Genomic DNA, 21343 nt, shown 5'->3' on the forward strand with positions numbered 1-21343 from the left:
CGCGATCAGGGGAATACACTCGGAAAGACTTCAATAATTATCCGTAGATTAGATCTGGTTATTTGAAATTTCTATAAATATCACTGAAAAGTTCAGGTAGTCTTAAGTATTGAATATATCAGCCCCGTTTATTAAATGGAAGAGGTTGTTACACCCTTGAATTATGAAACGTGATTTTGTGACAACTATTCACATACTCACATACGAGTCTTTCAGATAAATGTGTAATTAAGGAGGGAGAAAACATTAAAATTAAATTAATTTTAATAATTAGGTAATATTTTTTGAGAAATACCGAAAATTGACTTTAAAAAAAAAAAAAAATACAAAATCAGAAGGCAGCGTGACATGTGCTATCTGTAATCACACAGGTATCTATATATAGCATACTGCATCTCTTTTGTTACGTAATATGACTTGTCATAATTATGACATTACAGATAATTATTTTTTTCACCACTGACAAAGCCTATTTACACGAAAACCACGACAGCCTTTCGATGGGACGGCTTAAGATTCAGGTCGGCATTCAACAGCGTTGCTGATATACATCAAACCAAACGTAATATATCCGAATTCCCTAATTTTTAAGAGAAAAAAAATGCTACGTTCCAAATTCCATTAACCTAACTCGCATTGCTGTGTTAGTTTTCCCTGCGGTACATGAATATCACAAATTCCGTTTCAAAAACGAAGTAATTATTCATAACATAACGAACAAAGAAATTCATTCACAAAAGGAAATGGTAATAAGAGGTCATTAGGGCCTGTATCACTCACCTGGATCCTACTGTCAAGCGATGTTAAACATGCCTATGGGTTGGGTATTTCAAATATTTCAAAATTAAAGCTCAGTCACTTTACCTCTTTGATGGGGCAAGACCAATGGGTAAAATCTTATATCATCACCGTCTTTAATTTTTGATCCCCAGTAATAATTTTTTGTGGTTTTAAAGAATTGAAAGATTTTTCTATTGGGTCCGCCCCTTTTGCCCCGGGGGCCTAGACCCGCCATTTATACAAAATTGATTTCCCAAGCATGCTTCAGACCAATTTTTGGAAAATATCCTGCTATTCCTGAAGAACAAGATAATTTTTTAAGAAATTGATCGATTTTCCCTGTTGGGTTCCACCCATCTGACCCCGGTAAGGGGCCTTTACACAAAATTGGTATCCCTTTCCCCAAGGATGCTTCAGACTAAATTTGATTAAAATCCGCTCAGTTTATGGATATTTGCAATATACAGTAAAAATTGACAGACGACGGACGGATGACGGATACCGCAATATCGCTATAGCTCACTTGGCTCTTCGGGCCAGGTGAGCTAAAATTGTTAGCTTTACAACAGGTTACCATACAAATGAGCAAATATTAGTGAAAGCAGATTTCTATATTTCAACGACGATACTGATACTTTAAAACAATGGTGACAACAAGATAAAATTAGTTCATTAGAAGAAAAAAATCTTAATAACACGTGTTTTCCATCACAGTATCAAACATATGTACACTCATATCAAACCACGAGATTCTCTACTCGTTCTATCACAGTCTCAAACAAATCTTTTTATCTCCCTTTCTATCACAATCCAAGAAAAATATCTGTACCCTCCGTTCTATCACAATCCAAGAAAAATATCTGTACCCTCCGTTCTATTACAATCCAAAACAAATATCTGTACCCTCCGTTCTATTACAATCCAAAACAAATCTCTGTACCCTCCGTTCTATCACAAGCCAAAATAAATATCTGTTCCCTTCGTTCTATCAATCCAAGACAAAAAACTGTTCCCTCCGTTCTATCACAATCCAAAAACAAATTTCTGTACCCTCCCTTCTATCACAAGCCAAAACAAATATTTCTACCCTCCGTTCTATCACAATCCAAGACAAAAAACTGTTCCCTCCGTTCTATCACAAGCCAAAACAAATATTTCTACCCTCCGTTCTATCACAATCCAAGACAAAAATCTGTACCCTCCGTTCTATCACAAACCAAAACAAATTTCTGTACCCTCCCTTCTATCACAAGCCAAAACAAATATTTCTACCCTCCGTTCTATCACAATCCAAGACAAAAATCTGTACCCTCCTTTCTATCACAATCCAAAACAAATATCTGTACCCTCCGTTCTATCACAATCCAAAACAAATATCTGTTCCCTCCGTTCTATCACAATTCAAAAAATATATATCTACCCTCCTTTCTATTACAATCCAAAACAAACCTCTCTACCCTCCGTTCTATTACAATCCAAAACAAATCTCTCTACCCTCCGTTCTATCACAAACCAAGACAAATATCTGTACCCTCCGTTCTATCACAATCCAAAACAAATATATCTACCCTCCGTTCTATCACAATCCGAAACAAATCTCTCTACCCTCCGTTCTATCACAAACCAAGACAAATATCTGTACCCTCCGTTCTATCACAATCCAAAACAAATATATCTACCCTCCGTTCTATCACAATCCAAAACAAATCTCTCTACCCTCCGTTCTATCACAATCCAAGACAAAAATCTGTACCCTCCTTTCTATCACAATCCAAAACAAATATCTCTACCCTCCGTTCTATCACAAACCAAAACAAATATCTGTTCCCTCCGTTCTATCACAATTCAAAAAAATATATCTACCCTCCTTTCTATTTCAATCCAAAACAAATCTCTCTACCCTCCGTTCTATCACAAACCAAGACAAAAATCTGTACCCTCCGTTCTATCACAATCCAAAACAAATATCTCTACCCTCCGTTCTATTACAACCCAAAACAAATCTATCTACCCTCCGTTCCATCATTCTTAAATAAATGTTTTTATCCTCCCTTCCATCACAGTCCCCAACAAACCTCTGTATCGTCTGTTCTATCACAGTCTTGAAAAATATATAAATTCTACTTTCTCCAAGTTTCAGACAAGCCTGCTTCTCCCACCGTTCCAATAGTCTCAAACAAGCAAACGTATGTACACTCCGTTCCATCGGTCTGATAAACAAACGTGTATCCTCCGTTCCATTAATCTAAAACAAACGTGTATCCCCCGTTCCACCAGTCTCAAACAAGCAAATGTATGTACCCTCCGTTACATCAGTCTAAAGCAAACATGTATACCCTCCGTTCCATTAGTCTAAAACAAACATGTGTACCCTCCGTTCCATTAGTCGCAAACAATCGTGTCTCTCTAACCTATATATTAATTTAATTATGATATGAATTTAATAATTACATGATGATCTATAATAACGATGTGTTGTTATACATTTATGTACATAATGGACTTTGTATTTGTAAGCACTACAACAATTTTACTATGGATCAATCTGTGTACGGACATCCAAGGATCTGGTTTCCTAAGCTTAGTTCCGCTTAGAATGACAAGTTCTGTAACATCGGGTCAAACAATGTAATTAGTCAACAAAAGTCAGGTCACAAACAACGATTCTGTTCAGATCCACAAATATTTAGTACTCATGCATTAAGGAAAAATGGAATGTAGATCATTTTGCTCTTCAGAAGAAGACTTGAGGTGCTCTGTATCTCCGGCAGTCTGACCAGGAGTTCTCCAAGTCTGGTCGGGTCGTGAGGATAGGTTGTCTTGACGTACCACTCCAACGCCTTCGTATATCTATCCTGTATGCTCTCGATTTTCGCATTATGCTCCGAATCATCTGAAAAAGGAATACATTTCTGTTATGAGTTTTTTTGATAGAGACTAAAAATAAGTAATCAATGTTTAGCTTTTGTTTTAAAGATTCCCATTCCAAAACAATTGGAATGAATGTGTAGCATAGAGAAAAAAAAGGGACATTAGTTTTAATTTCAGACCCATCCATCTATGACAACTATCTGACCTGGGTATTGAGAAGAGTTTTGATATTTCATTCTATTTGATCCTTTTTGGCCACGTCCATCAGCCTCTGGGGTCAGCCAGAGAAATGGCCACACCCATCCATCAGCCTCTGGGGTCTTTGGTTTAAACAATATTTTATTTTCAGATATACATTTACAACATACACATACACAAATTATAAAATTGAAAATGGATCTGGCAACAAGATTATAAATCTTAAATTAAGCCATCTCCGATAGTACAATTTACATTAAACACATTGAAAGGGATTTTTTTTTATACTTAACATTCACTGATGAACACTGACCGTTAATATGTAAACCGTAAGGAGATAACATAATTTGGTAAGATAGGAGAAAGGAAGAGGTAAAGAGAGCACAAAGAAACTCCATCAGCCAGAGAAAAACACTCAAAGAACCTTCCATCAACGTACTGTATTTGAATCTACTACATTTGAGTATTGAGAAGAAGACATTTTAAAAAATTCAGTCAATAGGACCAATTTTTTGGCACGCCCAATGAACATTGAACTGTCACCCATACTAACAATTTAACCAAATTTGATCTATTTCCAATAGAAAATACACAAATTATCTACAGAACCCTCATTTTCCTATATAAATTATAGTAAAATTTACCTCCTCCCCTTTGGGAAATGTGAAACCGCGGGGTAAGAAAAGTTCACAATATTGGAAAAGCACCTTAAGATACTTTCATATAAATACTTAAGTTAAAAAAATGAAATAAATAGTATTGCAATAAGGTCACCATAAATCTCAGGTGACCTGAAAATCCAATTAGAAAGTTCAAAAAGTAAACATGGTAAAAACATTGTTCAATATTTAGATTATATGACTTTGATTTTTGAAACTTTTAATTTTATTTCTAAATTTTGAATTAAATAATAAAACTGAAAAAAGGAAATAATTGGAACAAAAATACTTCGGTGAAACTGGGAAAAGTGTTACTATGGATTTAACGTTTCTGGGTGTACTTGATGGTAAATGACTTTGATATTTGAATAGCAAAAAATTAACAGCAAATTAATTAATTTTTCAAACTGTGGACGAAATTTGAATTATCCACGACCAGTAATCAAAAGTTTCACGCTGACTTACTGTGGTTGAGCAGAAGGATTATTTGGAGCGATACAAATTCTTCAATTCTGATTTGCATCTGTAGAAACCTGAACATGATGATGGTCAGCCTTTCCATGACTTCCTCTACTTTCACTTTGTCCAGACATACAGGTTCCCTGTATAATCGTGACAGGTAAGCTTCCAACTTTTGCATGTTGGAATTCAGCAGGCTTGTATAGGTCGTCTCCGTCGGACGCTTGTGTGCTTGGAGCGTGAGTGCTTGGTGAGCTGTTGTGATCAACACCAACAACTCGTGCCACCGATTCGTGAGTATTCGGGAGTGAACGTTGAGAGGGATTTCGGTGTAGAAAGGTAAATGTCTTGTCCAAGCCACTAGTTTCCCTACAATCTCATCTGCAAGACGGCAAAAATTCATATCTGATTGTAACCAATTAGATTGGTCAAAATGGTATGAGCTCGATATGTCCAGTAATGCATTACAATTCACCAGCTCCTGAATAAGCTGAAGATAGAATTCTGGAGTAAAACGTTCTGGTGAAGGTACACCTAGCTGCTTTTCAGGTTCACATAAATCTGGTTTACTGAATGATTTGTCTGATGTGGTTTTATGAAACCCCAAACGATCCTCCTGTAGGTTATTCTCAAACCAATGACATGTGACGTCATCACAATCGGTCGGACAACTTTCCTTTACAGGCCCCGTTTCTTGGGTTCGTTGACACGACCCACTTTTGAGATGACCGTTACTTGTGCAAGAATGTTCGTTCTCTGCTATTTTATATGAGTCAGAGGGATTGAATACCAGTTTCCGGCTTTGGTCCCTATTGGTATTAGCGTTTTCCCCAGTTTGATTGAGCTGTTGTTCTACCAGATAATTTAAAGGTGTTTGTCTGTCAGTACTCCACCTAGAATCGTGACGGTACGCTTGACTTTCATCGTGTTGTTCGGCTCTAGGCGGCCAAGCTTTCAAGCTGTCGTTAGACGCAGTATGACGGCTATCCATCTTCGGTAAACTTCCCTTACTACTAAAACCCGTCACGTTGACAGGTTGTAACGCAGTATTCGCTTTTGAATTACATACGTTCTGTCTGGTGCCCTGTGTTCCTTGGTTGGGCTGATCTTGGCCAATGATCCTCGTGCTTGGTTGCATATTACACTGATCTAATCCATAAGTCTGAGTTAGATTACCCTGTCTTTCATGACAGTCTTTTGCTTTCCGTGTTTCAGGTGAGCAGCTTGTATGAAGGTAGCGACGCGGACCTGCTTCCTGTTGGGGTGCATTCTGTGCAAACCTTTCAGCAACTGACTCCAGTGAATACGGTATTTCTCTGTAGTTACCACGCATTGAATTTTCTGGTAAGATATCATTTTTGTCAATTAATTGACGTTGTTCTTCTTGGCTTAGCAGATTCAATGGCCGCATAACCCTTTCATGCGAGCTACGCTCCAGATGGCGAGTTTGCTCTGTAACAGAGGTTAATGAGCGCTGATCACCTGTTACCTTATCATTTGTAGCGTAATGTACACGTAGACACTGTGCTGAGTCCCGAGCGGGAGTTTCAGATGATGTTCGTTCCGACGAGTACACATTCGTTCGAACGTTTGCAGATTTCCGCAACACAGATTCAGTAGCTAACTGACTCGTGCCATAGCCATAATGTTTTCTCGCGTGTGCTTTTGTGTAGCACGGACTCTGTGTATTGTTTTCTGATGAAAGTCCTTGTTGGGGATGACATGACTGTATAATACGACGTTTGTGATCATTTTCACCACATCTGTAAGTTATAACGCCTTCATTCCAACTTCTCTGTTCAGTGCTCTCCTTCAACAGTTTCTCGTCTGTTCCGTCTGCCAATACACTATCATCTGATGATACGGAATAGTTGCTGCTTTTCTTTTCACACATAGTCTCGGCTTTCATCAAACGATGAAGGTTATTAATTCTCTGAACATAATCCGTTTGTGTTCTATTGACATTTGAGTTCATGCACTTCCTCGTGCATGTAGACTGAGAATATGACAAAACTGGCTCCGTCTCTCTGTTATACTGAAGTTCCGACCTATCTTGAACAATGTTGTTAAGCAATTTATTCGATGAATCACATGACATTGTACAGCATTCTACTCGTGGAACACTTTCCTTCTTTAAAGGAAGTCTAGATTCTAGTAAGTTAAGCAGGTGGGAATTTTCTTTAGAGTTGGTCGTGAAAGGATGGCCATTAGTCCGATCTCGATCGTCCCAGTCACCGACCCGATCATTGAAGCGATGTTTTTCATTGGCCGATACTTGGCTACCATCTGACGGCTCAGTTGAGACGTCGCTCTGAGCACTTCCGTTATACCTACTGGTAAAAGGCGTTTGTCCATTTAAGCTACACATTGCATCCGAAGTTTGAGATGCACATATAGGTGATGTCATCTGTGACATGGCCCTTTCTTGAGGTAGACATGTTCTATCGGTATATGATTCCAAAAATATGTTCTGTGACTTTGAACTGCGCGAGAACGAGGCACCTGGCCTAACATGTGATTCGTGTTCTTTCTGAACAAACTCCGGCATGCCTTGCTTATTGAATGAGACTCGGATTGGCACGGAGATTCTTTTCCGCTCTGTTATCATCTCTGTTTCGATCTTACCATCACTACCATCCACCTTAATCTTGGCCACTTGCTCTTTAAAAAGTTTCACCATCTGGTCTTTCTTCTTGTGTTTCTTGTATTTTACCTGAAACAAACCGTACACTTTGTACAAGTCGGACTACCGCAAAGTCAACATCATTCTGTCTTCAGCGAAAATAAAACCAGGATGAAATGTCAACGGGATCACACTAGATAAAGTATTATCAAACTCTTAACCTGGTTAGAAAAGATTGCTTATAATCAACAATCTGTAATGCGCGAACTGGACCGATATGACTCAACAATGAACCCTTTATGTCAGTACACGATATATCCCCGGTAGTTACATACCTTGTAGAGATTGTACACAGCCCCTGAATTTCGTCCGCCGGGCATTCTGTCCTCTCGTACAGCTGCAACAAGTTAAGACAACAGTAAGTCCTGAATTTGGTCCGTATAAATTATTATGAAGATAAAATTACACAAGTCTTTAACTGTGAGCGCATGCTTTAAGACTTAGAGTTGTGAGTTAACTGTACATAGACATTTTCCAACAATTGTAAAAAAAAAAAACCCTCTATCAAAGAGGCCTATCTTGAAAAGACAAATTATATAAAACACTGCATAAAACTGACTTCCTTCTTCTCTTAAACTTATAAAAAGACACGTCAATTACTGGCACCTAGGGAAGAACAAATAGACGGAAAATCCTACAAAGATTTCCTCCAATCTGTCAAGACACTGTCGATAATAAAATTAAACCCAGACAAAGCGGTTAAATAAAGCACAAACTAAATATCAAATACATCAGTAGCTGTTTTAAGTCGATAAAGTGTCTTATTGTTAGCATGGTTGCCAACGTAACAAGACAAAACACAAGTCTGGCGGGATGGTTCGGTCTAAATTCTGTGAACCTCATCATTCGAAACTTCTTTACACATGAACATTTGTAGAAAGTTTTCGAATGACTTTCTAACTTTTCCTATATTACTTGATGGGATTTGTTTAAACAACAGCATTAAATAGCTACCTGCTAGGACCATTCCCATGCGAAGGCACTTCTGAAAGCGACAGAACTGACATCTATTTCGCTGTAGCTTGTTGATTTCACAGTTTCCATTGCCGACACAGACGTACACTCTTTTGTTCTGAACCGTTCGCTTGAAAAATCCTTTACACCTGTATCAGTAGAATAAAAGTGGAATCAGACATGTATCTTAGATTCCTTCTGTCAATACGCTAACTTTAATATCGATGATTGTGGCTTAAAACGTTTAATTCAAGGCGTAAAACATTTAGACTTCACATTTTTGCTTACGTGTGGGCTGAAAAGAGAGATCAGCGGTAATGGAAGTTTGAACAGAGATAAGACCAGATTACTTTGACTTGTGTTTTAATCTCAGAAGTCTGAGACAAACTTCAGTGATAAAATGTGTAAAACATCTACATGGTGTTTCATTACAGTCATACAGAAGTAGAGGGTATGAATCAAGCATGCCTATGTCCTTAAGGGACATACATGGACGAACAAGTCACAAAATAAAAAGAAGAAAATGGCAGCCAGTAAAAGGTTTACATCAGATTAAACATCCATTTACCCTTCACATGTTATGATGCCATAGTGAAGACCGGTCGCTCTATCGTTACAGATGGCACACACGAGCTGTTCCTCGTCTTCTTCATCAGCGCATGCCTGTGGCACCGTTGCCATAGGAACAGGGTCATTCGCCGACGTTTGGCCATCCCCCTTTTTCAGAATACCTTTGTATACAAATTTTCCGTTTGTATAATGTTCAATGAAACTGTAATCCTGAGCGCCACCTTTCGGTTGTACTTCTAGGACATCTGAAGCGTTCGTTTGATCCTGATTTGCACACTGATCCTGGGATACTTGCATCCCAGCCAACTGATCAGGTGTGATCATTTGAACTAACTGCTCCATTTTCTTCGGGTTTAAATGGTTCATATTCAACAACGGGATCTGGGGAAGTCCTGCGGGGTTACAGGAGCTGATGACGGGTACAGGACCTTTGGATGTCATTATGAATGCTGGCGGGAACTGGGTTAGAATTACAGGTTTGACTTCGTCAGCATCTGCTGCTGGTTGCTCATTTCCACCCTGTGGTTCCTTAGTCGTGGTACTCGTAACGTTATTTGCATATTGAGGCATCACTTGAGTCAATATTGGAATAAACCCAATGCTTGCGTGCCTTTGGCCATTGACGGTTTCGGACATATTCTGTCCGTTCATCGCATCTGACGGCAAACCATAATATGCTAGACCTAACCGCGGTAACTGTTTCGTCTTTGAGTCACATTCCTTCCTTACTTCCTTCCCAGACGTAGTGGTTTTAGTGTCACTTTTGTGGGTGTACTGACTTTTCACCCTTTTCCTCCGATGATCTCTGGTACTACCGTAACCACTGTCACTCTCGCCACTTGAAGAGTGCTGACTCGTCAGGTCAAACTCTGACGATTCTACACTGGACAAGACTCCATCCGATCCCATGACACTATCTCCACTGCACATGTAACGATTAAGTCTGTGTTTCTTCAATTTCAAGTTTTGAAACAGACTGGACTTTTGTTCCATTTGATCCATGTTTTCTCCGTCTGTGGTGAAGCCTTGACTGTCCTGAAGTGATAATATATATATATATATAAATCTTTAACCTCGGGAATTTGACCTTTCACAAACTTTCGACTCACACATCACTTATTAATATATTATATTGGGGATATTTTTATAAAGAAATATGATTCACTGGTGACAAATAAACAATTGTTTTTAATACGAGGATTTGTCGACTTTCGAAAGGTCATATCCTCTTGGCCGAAAATCTATAACTGTTTTATTATATAGTATGGCCTGATTTTAAGATTTCCGTGTTTGTTTCATCTTTGCTATGTGTCTTTTATCTGTAAGCACATGGAGCATCAGTGATCGGGCATATTAACGCAGGGTCTATAATAGTCCATAGGGCCTGCAGAGAAGACGTGCAAGAAAAGTGACAGGTGTTTGTACAAATTTGGTCAGAGAAATTCTTGGGTGGAGGGGACTCAATTTTAAATAAACAGCGAGTCCAATCCCCATGAGGACAGATAGGTTAAGTCCAATGTATGAAATATAGAGGAATTTTTTAAAGTCCTTTTATTTTGACCAAATCTAGTTAGAGGTATTATTGTGGGAACTTAGCTCTTCACCCCAGCATATACCACAGTCCCAGCACCTACATAATTGACCCCTGTGACTCTGAAAGTGGGTCAAGATTATTCATTTGAACATACTTGAAAGCTCTTCATCCCAAGATGCTACAATCTCAAGATCAGTATCTTTTCACGTTTTGATATTGAAAAAAAGTTGTATGGCGTATTTTTTTCTATCGAGTTCAGTCAGCTGTTAGGCTACAGTCATTTTTATGTTCAGTTATGACGAAATGTAGAGACGTCTTCCTGAAGTGAATTGGTTTTGAAATGTTTAAATTTCAACATTTACATTTCCGATGAGTATCCTTAAGCCTGGCGTAGCAAGTGGGACCGCTATACACTCAAAATAGTGTCAATCCTCTATTGTGTTTGTTTGTTTATTTTTTAACTGTAAATTTATTTCAATAGAAATCTGAAACCAATATGTGAATGGAAATATAAATATGTAAGATATCTCACAAAAATACAATGAAAAGATTACGAAATAGTGGAACTATTTTCTGTTCACCTTCTGTTGTTGACAAACTTTCCCATAAAACTGGAATCTGCTGCTTCGCTATTGAATCAGCTGTAAGGATGAGCCCTCACTGGCTATAACGTCTAATTAACGACGATAATTGTTTTAGGGAGCCGGTAAATAAAGAAAAAGAAAAAAATAATACCTTCAAAATGTAACCTTAAGGAATAATTTTTCATTTTTTTTTTTAAATTGTGTAAACGAAATTTTAACATGACGCGTTTCATTTACGTGTGTTTCTTAATTATATCTATGTGAAGAACTTCCTTCACACACACACACATCTCGCCACTTATATCAAGGATGACGTAGGTATCCAGGTCTCTTATTTCATTACTTATCTATTTATTTAACGGGTTTTACGTCGACTGTCTATGTGTCCGAAAACGGGGTTTTTCATCTGTTAGCTATTATGTAATGCATATTTGATATTTTTGGGTGGAAAGTTAGTTATTAACTGTCACAAAACTAGGGGATACGCTCAGACATAAAAATGTCTGGATTAACTAGATCGACGAAAAAGCAATTAGTGTATTGATTGTGACATTCTCTAAATGATCGTATGATTCACATAGTGTGTCTTCGTTTGCTAGGGAGAACCGTGTCCTACATTTCCAGCAGTGGTTTAGAATGACAGTGTAAAAGAGGTGTTTTTGTGACTATACAGTCTAAGCAGGCCATTCTACAAATACATTTGTATATATTTTTCAATTAGGAGTGTGTGCAGTCGAGAAAAACAAAATACGATAATATACTTTGCATAAGTTCGACACTGTTGAAACGTGACAATCCAGAAACGTGTGTAAGCTACGGTAGCTCTAGCTCACCGCTTCCTCACGTGTCGCAGCGATAAACGTGAGCATAGAAAACGTGATGTGATATACTGTCAGACGCACTACATACGAGCTGACCTCTAGGCGACGGCACTCGACGGCTCAATGCGCGTTTGCTAAAATCGGTATCTGGGTCAGAGCAACCAACTGGAATTGTCTAGGTCAAGTTTAGTGTATGCGTGTATATAAATGGAACGCAATGTCACGGGACAGTCCTGGTACACCTGTACTTTATACCTCGCTGGAGCGCTCCTATTTCCGAATTTCAACTCCTAAGAAAATCAAATTTGGAGCCTTAGTTGTAACCACTATAGCAATGTTAACTAAATTAGTTCTAGTTTATTTATTAAGAAAGCCCGGTAGAACGGTTATTATTTACTGTTGTAACGAAAGGGCTATGATGTAGTGTTGTTATGTAGGGGCTATGATGTAGTGTTGTTAGGAAGGGGCTATGATGTAGTGTTGTTATAAAGGGGCTATGATGTAGTGTTGTTATGAAGGGGCTCTGATGTAGTGTTGTTATGAAGGGGCTATGATGTAGTGTTGTTAGGAAGGGGCTATGATTTAGTGTTGTTATGAAGGTACTATGATGTAGTGTTGTTATGAAGGGGCTATGATGTAGTGTTGTTAGGAAGGGGCTATGATTTAGTGTTGTTATGAAGGGGCTATGATGTAGTGTTGTTATGTAGGGGCTATGATGTAGTTTTGTTATGTAGGGGCAATGATATGGTGTTGCTATGAAGGGACACATGTAGGGTTGTTATGAAGGGGCTATGATGTAGTGTTGTTATGAAGGGGCTATGATGTAGTGTTGTTTTGAAGGGACACATGTTCAGTGTTGTTATGAAGGGGCTATGATTTAGTGTTGTTATGAAGGGGCTATGATGTAGTGTTGTTATGAAGGGGCTATGATGTAGTGTTGTTATGAAGGGGCTATGATTTAGTGTTGTTATGAAGGGGCTATGATGTAGTGTTGTTATGAAGGGGCTATGATTTAGTGTTGTTATGAAGGGGCTATGATGTAGTGTTGTTATGAAGGGGCTATGATGTAGTGTTGTTATGAAGGAGCTATGATGTAGTGTTGTTACAATTGGGCTATGATGTAGTGTTGTTATGAAGGGGCTATGATGTAGTGTTGTTATAACTGGGCTATGATTTAGTGTTGTTTTGAAGGGACACATGTTCAGTGTTGTTATGAAGGGGCTATGATGTAGTGTTGCTATGAAGGGGCTATGATGTAGTGTTGTTATAAAGGGGCTATGATGTAGTGTTGTTATGTAGGGGCTATGATGTAGTGTTGTTACAATTGGGCTATGATGTAGTGTTGTTATGAAGGGGCTATGATGTAGTGTTGTTACAATTGGGCTATGATGTAGTGTTGTTATGAAGGGGCTATGATGTAGTGTTGTTATAACTGGGCTATGATGTAGTGCTGTTATGAAGGGACTATGATGTAGTGTTGTTATGAATGGACAAGTGTTTAGTCTTGTTATGAAGGGACTATGATGTAGTGTTGTTATGAATGGACAAGTGTTTAGTCTTGTTATGAAGGGACTATGATGTAGTGTTGATATGAAAGGGCTAAGATGTAGTGTCATTATGAAGGAACACATGTTTAGTGTTGTTATGAAGGGACTATGATGTAGTGTTGTTATGAATGGACAAGTGTTTAGTCTTGTTATGAAGGGACTATGATGTAGTGTTGATATGAAAGGGCTAAGATGTAGTGTCGTTATGAAGGGACTATGATGTAGTGTTGTTATGAAGGGACTATGGAGTAGTGTTGTTATGAAGGGGCTATAATTAGTATTGTTATGAAAGGACTATGATGTAGTGTTATTATGAAGGGACACATGTTTAGTATTGTTCTGAAGGGACACGTGTTTAGTGTTGTTATGAAGGGACTCTGATGTAGTGTTGTTATGAATGGACATGTGTTTAGTGTTGTTATGAAGGGACACATGTTTAGTTTTGTTATGAAGGGACACATGTTTAGTGTTGTTTGGAAGGGTCACATGTTTAATGTTGTTATGAAGGAACACATGTTTAGTGTTGTTATGAAGGGACTATGATGTAGTGTTGTTATGAAGGGGCTATGATGTAGTGTTGTTATGAAGGGACTATGATGTAGTGTTGTTATGAATGGACAAGTGTTTAGTGTTGTTATGGAGGGACTATGATGTAGTGTTGTTATGAATGGACAAGTGTTTAGTGTTGTTATGGAGGGACTATGATGTAGTGTTGATATGAAAGGGCTAAGATGTAGTGTTGTTATGAAGGGACTATGATGTAGTGTTGTTATGAAGGGACTATGATGTAGTGTTGTTATGAATGGACAAGTGTTTAGTGTTGTTATGAAGGGGCACATGTTTAGTGTTGTTATGAAGGGACTCTGGAGTAGTGTTGTTATGAAGGGACTATGATGTAGTGTTGTTATGAATGGACAAGTGTTTAGTGTTGTTATGAAGGGGCTATGGAGTAGTGTTGTTATGAAGGGGCACATGTTTAGTGTTGTTATGAAGGGGCTTTGGAGTAGTGTTGTTATGAAGGGGCACATGTTTAGTGTTGTTATGAAGGGACTCTGGAGTAGTGTTGTTATGAAGGGACTATGATGTAGTGTTGTTATGAATGGACAAGTGTTTATTGTTGTTATGAAGGGGCTATGGAGTAATGTTGTTATGAAGGGGCACATGTTTAGTGTTGCTATGAAGGTACTATGATGTAGTGTTGTTATGTAGGGGCTATGATGTAGTGTCGTTATGAAGGGGCTATGGAGTAGTGTTGTTATGAAGGGGCTATGGAGTAGTGTTGTTATGAAGGGGCTATGATATAGTGTTGTTATGAAGGGGCTATGGAGTAGTGTTGTTATGAAGGGGCTATGGAGTAGTGTTGTTATGAAGGGGCTATGATATAGTGTTGTTATGAAGGGGCTATGGAGTAGTGTTGTTATGAAGGGGCTATGATGTAGTATTGTTATGAAAGGTCTATGGAGTAGTGTTGTTATGAAGGAACACATGTTTAGTGTTGTTATGAAGGGGCTATGATATAGTGTTGTTATGAAGGGACTATGATGTAGTGTTGTTATGAAGGGGCTATGATGTAGTGTTGTTATAAAGGGGCTATGATGTAGTGTTGTTATGTAGGGGCTATGATGTAGTGTTGTTATGAAGGGGCTATGGAGTAGTGTTGTTATGAAGGGGCTATGATGTTGTGTTGTTATGAAGGGACTATGATGTAGTATTGTTATGAAGGGTCTATGGAGTAGTGTTGTTATGAAGGAACACATGTTTAGTGTTGCTATGAAGGTACTATGATGTAGTGTTGTTATGTAGGGGCTATGATGTAGTGTTGATATGAAGGGTCTATGATATAGTGTTGATATGAAGGGGCTATGATGTAGTGTTGATATGAAGGGGCTCATGTTAAGTGTTGTTATGAAGGGGCTATAATTTAGTGTTGTTATGAAGGGGCTATGATGTAGTGTTGTTATGAAGGGGCTATGATGTAGTGTTGTTATGAAGGGGCTATGATGTAGTGTTGATATTGAGGGGCTATGATGTAGTGTTGTTATGTAGGGGCTATGATGTAGTGTTGTTATGAGGGGACACATGTAAATAGTTGTGATAACTGTGTAGCTAAATGTGACATATTTGTGTGTGGGTCTATATGAGGAGAAGGTAGTTGGATACATGACATAAGTGTGTGCATTTATGTGACATATCAGTGTGTGGGTGTATGTTACAAATTAGTGTGTTGGTATATGTAACACATTGTATGTGTGGATATGTGATATATATCACTGTCAGGGCATATGTAATATATTGGTGTGTTTTTGTATGTGACATATATCTGTGATGGTATATGTGAAAATTTAGTGTGTGCAGTTATGTGACATGTCAGTGTGTGGGTATATGTGACAATGAGTGTGTGGGTATATGTGACAATTAGCGTGTGGGTATATGTGACAATTAGTGTGTGGGTATCTGTGACAATTAGTGTGTGGGTATCTGTGACAATTAGTGTGTGGGTATCTGTGACAATTAGTGTGTGGGTATCTGTGACAATTAGTGTGTGGGTATCTGTGACAATTAGTGTGTGGGTATATGTGACAATTAGTGTGTGGGTATATGTGACAATTAGTGTGTGGGTATATGTGACAATTAGTGTGGGGGTATATGTGACAATTATTGTGTGGGTATATGTGACAATTAGTGTGTGGGTATATGTGACAATTATTGTGTGGGTATATGTGACAATTAGTGTGTGGGTATATGTGACTGACAAATTAGATTGTGGGTATATGTGTTGTAGAGTGGAATAGTCTGTGGGTATTGTTGGAGTGGAATGTGGGTAACAGTATATTGGATTAGCCCTTGAGTGAACTTGAGTTAATATTAGGATGGACTGGGGTTTATGGTAGTGTAAATTAGAGGCAGTGGTAGAGTGAAATAGGAGTATAAGTAGAGTGATATAGTGGTAGATTAGGGGTAATGGTAGAATGGGTAGTGGTAAGTAGAGTTTGGGTCGTGGTAAAATGAAGTAGGGTAATGATAAAGTGGAGTAGGGGTAGTTATAACATATAGTTGGAGTAGTGGTGGATTGTAGTAGGGTAGTGGTGAAGTGGAGTTGAGGTCGTGGTAGAGTAGGGGTATTGGTGGAGTGGAGTAGGGTTGTGGTAAAATGGAGTTGGGGTATTGATAGAGTAGAGTTGTGGAAATGGTTTAGTGGAGTAGTGGTGAAGTAGATTAGTGTTAAAGGTAGAGTTGAGAGAAGGTTAGAGGTTAGTGGTAAACTGGAGTAGGGATAGTGGTAGAGTTGAAATAGTGATATATTGTATTTTGGATAGTGGTATAATCGGGTGGGGTAGTTGTAGAGTTGCATAAAAGTAGAGATAAAGAGAAGTGGGGATATTGATACATTGAAATAGGGATAGTGGTAGAACATAGTAGGGATAGTGGTAGAACGTAGTAGGGTTAGTGGAAGAACGTAGTAGGGTTAGTGGTAGAACGTAGTAGGGTTAGTGGTAGAACGTAGTAGGGTTAGTGGTAGAACGTAGTAGGGATAGTGGTAGAACGTAGGAGGGTTAGTGGTAGAACGTAGTAGGGTTAGTGGTAGAACGTAGTAGGGTTAGTGGTAGAACGTAGTAGGGATAGTGGTAGAACGTAGGAGGGTTAGTGGTAGAACGTAGTAGGGATAGTGGTAGAACGTAGGAGGGTTAGTGGTTGAACGTAGTAGGGTTAGTGGTAGAACATAGTAGGGTTAGTGGTAGAACGTAGTAGGGTTAGTGGTAGAACGTAGTAGGGATAGTGGTAGAACGTAGTAGGGATAGTGGTAGAACGTAGTAGGGTTAGTGGTAGAACGTAGTAGGGTTAGTGGTAGAACGTAGTAGGGATAGTGGTAGAACGTAGTAGGGTTAGTGGTAGAACGTAGTAGGGTTAGTAGTAGAACGTAGTAGGGATAATGGTAGAACTTAGAAGGGATAGTGGTAGAACGTAGGAGGGTTAGTGGTAGAACGTAGTAGGGATAGTGGTAGAACGTAGGAGGGTTAGTGGTTGAACGTAGTAGGGTTAGTGGTAGAACATAGTAGGGTTAGTGGTAGAACGTAGTAGGGTTAGTGGTAGAACGTAGTAGGAAAAGTGGTAGAACGTAGTAGGGATAGTGGTAGAACGTAGTAGGGTTAGTGGTAGAACGTAGTAGGGTTAGTGGTAGAACGTAGTAGGGATAGTGGTAGAACGTAGTAGGGTTAGTGGTAGAACGTAGTAGGGTTAGTGGTAGAACGTAGTAGGGTTAGTGGTAGAACGTAGTAGGGATAGTGGTAGAACGTAGTAGGGTTAGTGGTAGAACGTAGTAGGGTTAGTGGTAGAACGTAGTAGGGATAATGGTAGAACTTAGAAGGGATAGTGGTAGAACGTAGGAGGGATAGTGGTAGAACCTAGACGGGTTAGTGGTAGAACGTAGTAGGGTTAGTGATAGAATGTAGTAGGAATAGTGGTAGAACGTAGTAGGGATAGTGGTAGAACCTAGACGGGTTAGTGGTAGAACGTAGTAGGGTTAGTGGTAGAACGTAGTAGGGATAGTGGTAGAAGGTAGTAGGGTTAGTGGTAGAACATAGTAGGGTTAGTGGTAGTAGTGGTAGAACATAGTAGGGTTAGTAGTAGAACGTAGTAGGGATAGTGGTAGAACGTAGTAGGGTTAGTAGTAGAATGTAGTAGGGATAGTGGTAGAATGCAGTAGGGATAGTGGTAGAATGCAGTAGGGTTAGTGGTAGAATCAGTTGCATAGCAAACTTTTTTTAGGAGTGTATGCTTTCAAGAGAAGGCCCAGGGGCGAAGCACTCCTGAAGCTGTCGGAGCCCAGGGGCAAAGCACCCCTGAAGCTGTTGGGGCCCAGGGGCAAAGCACCCCTGAAGCTGGCGGGGCCCAGGGGCGAAGCACTCCTGAAGCTGTTTGGGCCCGGAAGTGAAGCACCCCTGAAGCTGTCGGGGCCCAGGGGCGAAGCACCCCTGAAGCTGTCGGGGCCCAGGGGCGAAGCACCCCTGAAGCTGTCGGGGCCCAGGGGCGAAGCACTCCTGAAGCTGTCTGGGCCCGGAAGTGAAGCACCCCTGAAGCTGTCGGGGCCCAGGGGCGAAGCACTCCTGAAGCTGTCGGGGCCCAGGGGCGAAGCACCCCTGAAGCTGTCCGGGCCCAGGGGCGAAGCACCCCTGAAGCTGTCGGGGCCCGGAAGGGAAGCACCCCTGAAGCTGTCGGGGCCCGGAAGGGAAGCACCCCTGAAGCTGTCGGGGCCCAGGGGCGAAGCACTCCTGAAGCTGTCGGGGCCCAGGGGCGCAGCACTCCTGAAGCTGTTTGGGCCCGGAAGTGAAGCACCCCTGAAGCTGTCGGGGCCCAGGGGCGAAGCACCCCTGAAGCTGTCGGGGCCCGGGGGCGAAGCACCCCTGAAGCTGTCGGGGCCCAGGGGCGAAGCACTCCTGAAGCTGTCGGGGCCCAGGGGCGAAGCACTCCTGAAGCTGTCGGGGCCCAGGGGCGAAGCACTCCTGGGCCCAGGGGCGAAGCACCCCTGAAGCTGTCGGGGCCCGGAAGGGAAGCACCCCTGAAGCTGTCGGGGCCCAGGGGCGAAGCACTCCTGAAGCTGTCGGGGCCCAGGGGCGAAGCACCCCTGAAGCTGTCGGGGCCCAGGGGCGAAGCACTCCTGAAGCTGTTTGGGCCCGGAAGTGAAGCACCCCTGAAGCTGTCGGGGCCCAGGGGCAAAGCACCCCTGAAGCTGTCGGGGCCCGGGGGCGAAGCACTCCTGAAGCTGTCTGGGCCCGGGAGCGAAGCACCCCTGAAGCTGTCGGGAGCGAAGCACCCCTGAAGCTGTCGGGGCCCAGGGGCGAAGCACCCCTGAAGCTGTCGAGGCCCGGGGGCGAAGCACTCCTGCAGCTGTCTGGGCCCGGGGGCGAAGCACCCCTGAAGCTGTCGGGGCCCGGGGGCGAAGCACCCCTGAAGCTGTCGGGAGCGAAGCACCCCTGAAGCTGTCGGGGCCCGGGGGCGAAGCACCCCTGAAGCTGTCGGGGCCCGGGGGCGAAGCACCCCTGAAGCTGTCGGGGCCCGGGGGCGAAGCACCCCTGAAGCTGTCGGGGCCCGGGGGCGAAGCACTCCTGAAGCTGTCTGGGCCTGGGGGCGAAGCACCCCTGAAGCTGTCGGGGCCCGGGGGCGAAGCACCCCTGAAGCTGTCGGGGCCCAGGGGCGAAGCACTCCTGAATCTGTTTGGGCCCGGAAGGGAAGCACCCCTGAAGCTGTCGGGGCCCAGGGGCGAAGCACCCCTGAAGCTGTCGGGGCCCGGGGGCGAAGCAGCCCTGAAGCTGTCGGGGCCCGGGAGCGAAGCACCTCTGAAGCTGTCGGGGCCCAGGGGCGAAGCACTCCTGAATCTGTTTGGGCCCGGAAGGGAAGCACCCCTGAAGCTGTCGGGGCCAAGGGGCGAAGCACTCCTGAAGCTGTCTGGGCCAGGGAGCGAAGCACCCCTGAAGCTGTCTGGGCCCGGGAGCGAAGCACCCCTGAAGCTGTCAGGGCCCAGGGGCGAAGCACCCCTGAATCTGTCCGGGCCCAGGGGCGAAGCACCCCTGAAGCTGTCTGGGCCCGGGAGCGAAGCACCCCTGAAGCTGTCAGGGCCCAGGGGCGAAGCACCCCTGAATCTGTCCGGGCCCAGGGGCGAAGCACCCCTGAAGCTGTCGGGGCCCAGGGGCGAAGCACTCCTGAAGCTGTTTGGGCCGGAAGTGAAGCACCACTGAAGCTGTCGGGGCCCAGGGGCGAAGCACCCCTGAAGCTGTCGGGGCCCAGGGGCGAATCACTCCTGAAGCTGTCTGGGCCCGGGAGCGAAGCACCCCTGAAGCTGTCGGGGCCCAGGGGCAAAGCACCCCTGAAGCTGTCGGGGCCAAGGGGCAAAGCACCCCTGAAGCTGTCTGGTATTAGCTAATCTGAAATATCTTTTCTATTTACACCAACACATTTCATTCAACAGAAATGACAAAATGCGGTAATATTTTTTTGTTAACAATAATTACTGTTTTGAGTGTATGTTTAAGTCACTGAGAGTAGAGTTGCGGTTATGGTAGAGTGGAGTTGGAATAATGGCAGAGTAGAAAGTAGTTGTAGTGGTAGAATAGGGTAGAATTAAAGGATGGAGTTGGGTAGTGGTGTTTAGGTATTGGTGGATGTGATATTTGTCAGAACATGAAACAAAAAGTTATCGTATTTTCAATCGCATATTTATATATTTATTTTTTATAGATAAATAAAATATACCATTATTATTACTAAAACTGTTTATATATATATATACATATATGTGCTTACCCAGTTATACTCCGACATGGTGTTTTCTGCTACACACAATAAATAATTAAAAATATCCCAGTCAGAATTTGTCAACAATGGAAGCAAAATCCTTTAAATCCAAAAGTAATATCGTATCTTAAAGCAACAGACATTGTTGCTATTTCTTGTTATATATCAGAGCTGGTCGTTTCTCTCTTGCTTGTTCACCTGTACAGCTAAACCAAACACGTGCACATATCGACAAGAACACAGGATCTGCATAATATTGCATTTATAGGTATTCAAAATAATGGTATATATATCCCTAGTAGTTTACGATACATTAGTCAATATTATGTGTCTGGATCCTGTGCAATCCAGTTTCCAGCCTGTGAAGCGGTGGCTAATTTCCCTCCTTTTAGA

General features: G+C 41.7%; 1 protein-coding gene across 1 annotated transcript; it reads right to left on the minus strand.

The window, feature by feature from the left end:
* Nucleotides 1-1376: 1376 nt before the first annotated feature.
* Nucleotides 1377-21082, minus strand: LOC132562615 (uncharacterized). The gene is made up of 6 exons (XM_060227364.1): nucleotides 20960-21082; nucleotides 9173-10209; nucleotides 8605-8753; nucleotides 7926-7987; nucleotides 4974-7680; nucleotides 1377-3673 (listed from the first exon to the last, which is right to left on the minus strand). Exons 1-6 carry the CDS (start codon nucleotides 20975-20977, stop codon nucleotides 3474-3476), a joined length of 4173 nt encoding a protein of 1390 aa, XP_060083347.1. The 5' UTR covers nucleotides 20978-21082; the 3' UTR covers nucleotides 1377-3473.
* Nucleotides 21083-21343: the final 261 nt, after the last annotated feature.

Source organism: Ylistrum balloti, unplaced genomic scaffold (genome assembly GCF_031769215.1).
Source record: "Ylistrum balloti isolate Yb309-2 unplaced genomic scaffold, AGI_CSIRO_Ybal_v1 Utg371464, whole genome shotgun sequence".
In the NCBI taxonomy this organism is placed as follows: domain Eukaryota; kingdom Metazoa; phylum Mollusca; class Bivalvia; order Pectinida; family Pectinidae; genus Ylistrum; species Ylistrum balloti.

Coding starts and splice junctions, on each gene's coding strand:
- LOC132562615 (XM_060227364.1), bottom strand. Junction 7,988..8,604: donor CATGGGAATGGTCCTAGCAG/GTAGCTATTTAA, acceptor AACTTGTTGCAG/CTGTACGAGAGGACAGAATG. Junction 3,674..4,973: donor AATCCTTCTGCTCAACCACA/GTAAGTCAGCGT, acceptor TTCCTTTTTCAG/ATGATTCGGAGCATAATGCG.